The sequence below is a fragment of the Scylla paramamosain genome, chromosome 1 (genome assembly GCF_035594125.1).
Source record: "Scylla paramamosain isolate STU-SP2022 chromosome 1, ASM3559412v1, whole genome shotgun sequence".
Taxonomy (NCBI): domain Eukaryota; kingdom Metazoa; phylum Arthropoda; class Malacostraca; order Decapoda; family Portunidae; genus Scylla; species Scylla paramamosain.
The window spans coordinates 27301021-27308520 of record NC_087151.1 but is presented as its reverse complement, the minus strand read 5'-3'; the positions used below and the strand labels follow the sequence as shown (position 1 = coordinate 27308520).

Below are 7500 nucleotides of genomic sequence, written 5' to 3'. Positions count from 1 at the left end.
AGAGAGAGAGAGAGAGAGAGAGAGAGAGAGAGAGAGAGAGAGAGAGAGAGAGAGAGAGAGAGAGATTTGTGGCAAGACACGTAAAAGTCTCACCGTAAGTGGGAGAAAATGACTAAATTATACCATTAAATTTACTTGAGACACGGAGCGGCGGAGAGAGAGAGAGAGAGAGAGAGAGAGAGAGAGAGAGAGAGAGAGAGAGAGAGAGAGAGAGAGAGAGGACGTTATCGCATCCATTCCCTCCCATAAAATCCAAGCTTCTCCCGCCACTACTAAGCGCTGTACCCATCTCACGCACTCATCTCGCTTTTCCTCCCATTCTCACCCTTTCCTCTCCTCCTTAATCCTTCCTCCTTCACCCTTACCTCCCTCAATTCTTCCCATCAAAACTTCCTGTCCCTGTAAACATTAATTATAGGAAGAAAAATAGACAGGAGAACAAGTTAGGTCATGTGTCGGTGTTCAAATCCTTCTCGCCAGTGTGCAGTGAACGAACCCAAGAACACAAGGCGAGTTTTATGGCTTGGAATTCGTGTTGTAAAATGCAGGGCACAACTATACGTCCCTGCTCGGCCCTGAATACTGGTGCGAGGAGGTGGTGCCCCGCGTCCCCTCCGTGTGGCAGGCGGGGAGATGCAAATGTGGGTAGCGGAGTGGCGTTTGCACCGTGCGCCCTCTGTTGTTTGTGTGTGTCTCTCAAATGATGCTGGAAAATGTTGAATTGGATAAAGTGAATGTTGTGGATGTGGTTTTTCCGTCTTATATAGGACATGAGAAGGGAAGAACGTAAGAATACTTGAAAAGCTGCAAGAAGCCATCTGGCCTACACGTGGCGGATCTTGTAAAAATTGAATAAGTTGTGAATGCTTGCTTTTCTCCCGAGTAATATAGAACAATAAAAACATGGGAACATAAGAACAAGAATGTTTTCAAAGTTGCAAGAAGCTGTCAGGTCTACACGTGGCAGTCTCTGTAAAATTAAATATAATATCAATACTTTTCTTTTTTTTTTTTTTTTTGCCGAGTTATAAAGAACAGTAAGATCATCAGAATATAAGAACGTAAGAAAGTAAGGAAGTTGCAAGAAGCCATCAGGCCTACACGTGGCAGTCACCGTATAAAACATAGCTACCTGTTTCCGCCAATCATCCCCATCCATGAATTTACAATGTAAGTTATAGATGTGTTTTCTTCGTAACGGAGAGGATTATTGTAGTCTGTGCCGCATTGTCTGCTACATGCACCTTTCATAGGATGTTGGACAGTATGAAATGAAATAGATTAAAACAAATGGTACGTGTGTTTTCGTTACAGATTTATTTTCATACAGACTGTGATTACTGGGGCTCGGAAATTTGGTATTATTTAACATGATTATTTTTTTCTACTTATCGAATGCCGAAGCAGCGAAATAGTAATAGTAGTAGTAGTAGTAGTAGTAGTAGTAGTAGTAGTAGTAGTAACTGTTAACACCATCACCCAAACAAGTCTAGTGAGTTCGATAGAAAAAGGAAAATAAAAAAATAAATAAATAAAAATAAACGAAGCCACGGGAAGCACAAAGGACACAATGGGCACAGGAAGCGTCGAGTCGGGCTGAGTGGCGGCGGCAGGCGTGTGGTGGGGATGAAGCAACGCTCACCAAGATTAATGCTCCCTGTTATAGAGGAGACAGCATCGCCCACATCATAAACTAACTTATTTGCAGACAACAGCCCATCGTTCCATTGTTTTCCCTTCTCATTCACCCCTTTGTTTCCCCTCCCATCACCATCAACCCCCTAGTCATGCCCATCCACCGTCCCTTCACCATCCCTTCACTTCCCCTTCACTTTCTTTACACTTGTACAGGTTTTATTCCTTTCTCTTCCTCTTTCTCTTTCGCGATGTTTATAGACGAGTTGCGAGGGTGAAGGAGGAGAAGAAGGAGGGAGAAGAAAAAGGGAGAAGAAGGAGGAGGAGGAGGAAGGGTAGTGAGTGGTGAGGGGCGGCGAGGCAGGTCAGCAGGTTAGGGGGTAGTAGTGGAGGAGTGAAGGGGGTGAGGGGTGAGGGGACATAGCGTAGGAGGAGACAGAAGGATGTTTTGATGAGGTTGATGAAGTTACGAGGGTGTACGCTGACGAAGGGCACGGCGAGGGAGCGATGAGGCACCAGGTTAAGAGGTGATGGTGACACACACACACACACACACACACACACACACACACACACACACACAGACATAACGGGGCGACCTCCTCTTTTCCAACACACTCGAGGCGCTCTCCTCCTCCCTCGCCCACCTTCACCCTTCTCCTCCTCCTCCTCCTCCTCGTCTCATGCCCACTATTATACTACTACTACTGCTTACTCCCTCCTCCATTTCCTTTTTCCTTGCCTGCTTCCTTCCTTCTTTTCTTCCTTCCTTGTGTCCTTCCCTCCTTCCTTCTATTAATAAATCATTCTATATTTCCTTCTTTCGTTTCTTTCATTAATCTATACATCTTTCCATCTTTCCTTCCTTCTTTTAGTCCTTCCTTCCTTCCTTCCTTCCTTCCTTCCTTCCTTCCTTCCTTCCTTCTTTCCTTCCTTCCTTCCTTCGTTTCTTTCTTTTTTATTTCTTCCTACTTTCCTTCCTTTCTTCCTACCTTCCTTCCTTCCTTCTTTTCTTTCTTTTTCCCCTCCTTCCTCTTCCTCCTCATTGCATACATTCATTCATCTTCATCAAATGCTCGTACTCGTATCCTTCATCGAGTCCCCTCTTCCTCTTCTTTCCTCATTCATCCCTCTCCTTTCTCTCTCTTTCCCTTCTACTACCTCCCTCAGTATCACTTTCTTCTTTTGATCCTCTTCCTTCTTCTTCTTCTTCTTCTTCTTCTTCTTCTTCTTCTTCTTCTTCTTTACTTTGTCGTTCCCACTTATTTACATGTAAAATATTGATAACGAATGTGTTAGAGAGAGAGAGAGAGAGAGAGAGAGAGAGAGAGAGAGAGAGAGAGAGAGAGAGAGAGAGAGAGAGAGAGAGAGAGAGAGAGAATGACATAGACGGGTTTAAACTTACGAAAAAAAAAGAAAAGAAAGAATTAGAGAAAAAAAATTGTAAGATAAAAGGTAAACAAAGAAAAACAAGAACGAAAATGAGAAGGAAAAACAAGAAACTATCAGATAGCAGAAGAAGAAGAATTTTAAGGAAGAACAAGGAAGGAAAGGAGTGGAAGAGTGAGTGAGTGATTGAGAGGAAGGGCCGAGGAGGGAGTGGAGAGTGGTTGTGTTTTGAAGCGAAGGCAAGGCAAGGCGAGGCAGGGAAGCAGCTTGGCCGAGACACGACTGGGGGCACAGCGGCGGCGGCGGCGGCGGCAGGGCTGGGTAGCGGGCAGGGAACCAGGAGGAGGGGCAGGGTAGAGGAGAGTTCACACACCTCCCTGGCTCCTCCTCCTCCTCCTCCTCCTTCTCCATGCCCCGTTGCCTGCGCCACTTCTTCTCTCCTCCCTGTAGCGAAGTCCTCCTCCTCCTCCTCCTCCTCCTCCTCCTCCTCCTCCTCCTCCTCCTCGCTACCACCATCACCGGTCACCCTTTCTCTCTCTCTCTCTCTCTCTCTCTCTCTCTCTCTCTCTCTCTCTCTCTCTCTCTCTCTCTACATTTACATACACTTGCTGTCAAATATTTTATCCAACGCACACACACGAAAAAAAAAGATATTATGCAAGAGATTTTTACACACACACACACACACACACACACACACACACACACACACACACACACACACACACACACATACAGGCTCTTGACTCATCGCTATACAAAACCTCCATTATTCACATCAACTCACCTTTACACACCGCCAAAACTAAAACAGCTCACTAGTTGAAGAAGATTCCGACTTCGACTGTTCAACTGCTTGTTCGCTGCGTGGCTTATCTCACACCTCGGTAACTCTTCCGACTGCTGTGACTTCTTGCTGCTTGGTGAAATGGCCTGGTTTAAATCTAGCTCACACATTTCAGGAAGACTGTTGATAGAAAGCTAAGTAATCGAGTAGTTTATTTATTCATTTATTTATTTATTTTATTAATTTTATTTTTTGGTTACTATGGTTTTTCAGTCTTAATAAAACGGTCTGTTGCAAGTTTAGGGTACGATTTTGAAAGACATCAGTGATAAGAAAGTGATTGATTGAGTTGTTTATTTATTTATTTTTTTATTATTAATTTCGTTTTTCAAGCTCAATATAACGGTCAAGTGGAAGTTTAGGATACAATTCTTAAAGGTATAAATGAGAACAAAGTAAGTAGTCGAGGAAGTGCAGTTTTGAAAGACACTTGTGATCAGAAAATGACTGATCGAGTATTTTAAAGCTTTTACTGATTCCTATGATTTGTCGGGCCTAACAAACGGGTACAGTGCAAGTTTAAGGTACAATTCTTAAAGACACTAATAAGAACGAAGTTAGTGAGAGAGGAAAGTTCAACGTTTAAGTCCCTGCAGTTATATTTTCCCTCAGTTCAATCACGCATGATCACTCAGATGAGATAACACGCATCTGTCTTTTCCTCTCACTGGGTAGACGCGAGATAAATCAGTGACAATGACCTGGTAATGCATCGTATATTCATAGCATAAGAGGTAGTGCTTTAAATATCATGGGCAGAGGTACAGTCATGCACAACCCTTATGCATTCGAACTGAAGAAGAAGAAGAAGAAAAGTAAAGAAGGAGAATGAATAAGACTGTAGGAGTATTTGTGGATTCCTTTTATTAGAGTATTAGACAAATAAACAAGTATGGAAGTTTAATATGAGGGATTAATATGATAGATTAAGATACAGGTAGAGAAGCAAAGTAACCTCTGGCCACCGAAATATGTATCTGTCTATTTTATCTATCTATCTATCTATCTATCTATCTATCTATCTATCTATCTACTTGGCTACCTACTTACCTAACATTCGATCTGTCTATCTATCTATTCATCTATCTACCTATCTATCTATCTATTCATTTATTTACTTGTGTATCTACCCATCCATCAATCTATCTATTTATCTATTTATCTATCCATCTATATATCTATCTATCTATCTATGTAGCTATGTATCTACCTACCTGCCTACTTACCTAACTATTTAATCTACCTATCTATCTACTTATTTATCTATCTACCTACCTATATACTTGTCTATCTAAGCGGCGTGCAAACTAGCGGGACAGAAAGAAGGAGGGTGTGGCATTGGGCCTTGAGAGGTGAGAGGCTTCCTGCAGGTGTGAAAGGTGCAGTGTGCCGCGCCAAGAGACGTGCTGAAGGAAGGGCTCTGTGGGACGTGTTATGTGACGCCGCCGTGTGTGTGTGTGTGTGTGTGTGTGTGTGTGTGTGTGTGTGTGTGTGTGTGTGTGTGTGTGTGTGTGTTACTGTTGTTGGTGGCTAAGTGTGTGGTGTGTGAAGGGCAAGGAAGGAAGGGGGAAGGTGTGGGTGACTAGTGATGGTGCAGGAAGGTTTTGGCGAAGGAAGGAACGAATGAATGAAGGAAGGAAGGGAGAAAAGGGTTAAATTGTGGCGATGTTTATTTTTTCTTCTTTCTTTCTTTCTTCCTTTTTTTTTCTTTTATTCTTAATTTTTTTGCAGTGTTTTGTTGCTACGGTGTTGTTGTTGTTGTTGTTGTTGTTGATGATGATGCTTATGATGATGATGATGGTAGTGGTGGTGATGGTGGTGTAGATTTTTATTATTTATCTATTTATTTATTTATTCATTTGCGTTTTATATTGTACATGTTTATTCATATTTTCTAATGTTTTTATCTTCCTTTCTTCTTCCTCATTTTCTTCCTCTTACATTTAACCCTAATCTTTTTTTTATCTGCCTGACGTGCTCTCTCTCTCTCTCTCTCTCTCTCTCTCTCTCTCTCTCTCTCTCTCTCTCTCTCTCTCTCTCTCTCTCTCTCTCTCTCTCTCTCTCTCTCTCTCGTTACATATTTCCAACGCACCATTTTCTCACTTTCCCCCTTCCCTCGGGCTGAGCCTCATTGTATTCAAAGTGCCGGGCTGCTGGAGGGGCGGTGGGGGCTGCGAGGGGCGGACGTGTGGGGGCGGGGCTGGACGGGGCGGGGAGGGAGAGAAGGCTCGGGTCGGGGTGAATGTGTTGGGTCTGTGGGTGTCTGTGGGTGTATCACGGGTCGTAAGGTGGGCATAATATACGAGGATAAAGTCACCTCTCTCTCTCTCTCTCTCTCTCTCTCTCTCTCTCTCTCTCTCTCTCTCTCTCTCTCTCTCTCTCTCTCTCTCTCTCTCTCTCTCTCTCTCTCTCTCTCTCTCTCTCTCTGCAATATTTTTATGTGATCTAAATGATGATGATGATGATGATGATGATGACTGGGTTAATTTATTTGATTTCAGTTGTCATTTATGCTTACTGGTAGACTATTTAGTGCTGAAAACAAGATTAGAGCAGTATGCGCCCTCAGTGATCTCTATGAAAGTATAAACTAGTGTAGTTTATGCTTTATCCGTTTTCTATGACACAAGTCGATGTAATGTAGAGAAAACGAGTTTTAAAGGGCAACTTAAATGAACGTCAAACGTTATTCTTGTGTGAATCTAAACTGAGTAACTCGTTTTGGTGTTCACTACACAGTTATGACCAGTATATTTTTGTAATGGCTTGTTTAAGATTTTCAATGTGCTGTCATGGCCAAGTCGTGGCAGTTGGTGTGCGAGTCAACATTCCTTCCCTGCGCCCTTCCCTTCCCTCTCAAGTGTTGACTGTGTGGACGGTTTGGTTAATTCATTAAGCTTTACCCCCCGCCAGGAACTGTGTGTATGTTGTATGATCATTTGCATTGATTACATGTGTAAATATTGTAATTTGCATTCAGCTCAATGCGCGCTTCTCCCCCACAGCCGCCTCAAGACGGAACTATCATGGCTGCGGCGGCGCGGCGCCGTGAGGGCTGACGACGATGAAGAGGCGGCCCGGGCGTGTGGCCGCTGCAAGGCTGAGCTGGGCGTCATCATCAACAGAGGCGCGGCGTGCAGGGCGTGCCGCAAGCGTGTGTGCAAGCAGTGCCGCGAGTACACCAACAGCGGGAGGGACTGGGTGTGCATCGTGTGTCACAAGCACATGTGAGTACCGCTGTGCCTTGCTTTCTCTCTGGGCGTGTGTGGTCATGCATACTGCGCCATTGTCTTTTGCAGTCTCCTCATCACCGGCCAGGCCTCCGTGTTGCAGCAGCATCTCTGCCGTGGGCGTGTCTTGAGCGGGGCGTCCCGACCCTCAGGGTGCAGGACGGGCAAAGGGTAGGCGAGAGAGGGCTGGGAGATGGTCTGGCCGGCGGCGGGGAGGGAGGGCGGGGAGTGTAGGAAATACCCGTCGGGCGCCCTCACTGCCCGACAGGGGTGGCGAGTGAGGCATGCAAGGAATTTCCACCCCAAGCCTGGACGGGGGGCGGGGGGAGGAAAATGACTGCTTTTATCTTCTTGGCGAAGCGAAACTTTTTTTTTCTCCAGATCTTTAAGCTACAAAGT

The 7500-nt window shown here is 44.6% G+C and overlaps 2 protein-coding genes across 6 annotated transcripts in view; one reads left to right on the top strand and one right to left on the bottom strand.

The window, feature by feature from the left end:
* Positions 1-3981, bottom strand: part of LOC135104325 (uncharacterized) — a 6673-nt gene extending 2692 nt beyond the window's left edge. Inside the window, exon 1 of the mRNA XM_064011631.1 lies at positions 3908-3981. Coding sequence (XP_063867701.1) covers positions 3908-3981 — 74 coding nt within the window. The remainder of the gene's footprint in view (positions 1-3907) is intronic.
* The window catches only part of LOC135102404 (uncharacterized), a 198364-nt gene that overhangs the window by 40523 nt on the left and 150341 nt on the right, over positions 1-7500 (top strand). For all 5 annotated transcript variants that reach the window (XM_064007653.1, XM_064007631.1, XM_064007673.1 and 2 more), the window contains exon 2: positions 6877-7098. The gene's annotated coding sequence lies outside the window, so the exon portion shown is untranslated. The remainder of the gene's footprint in view (positions 1-6876; positions 7099-7500) is intronic.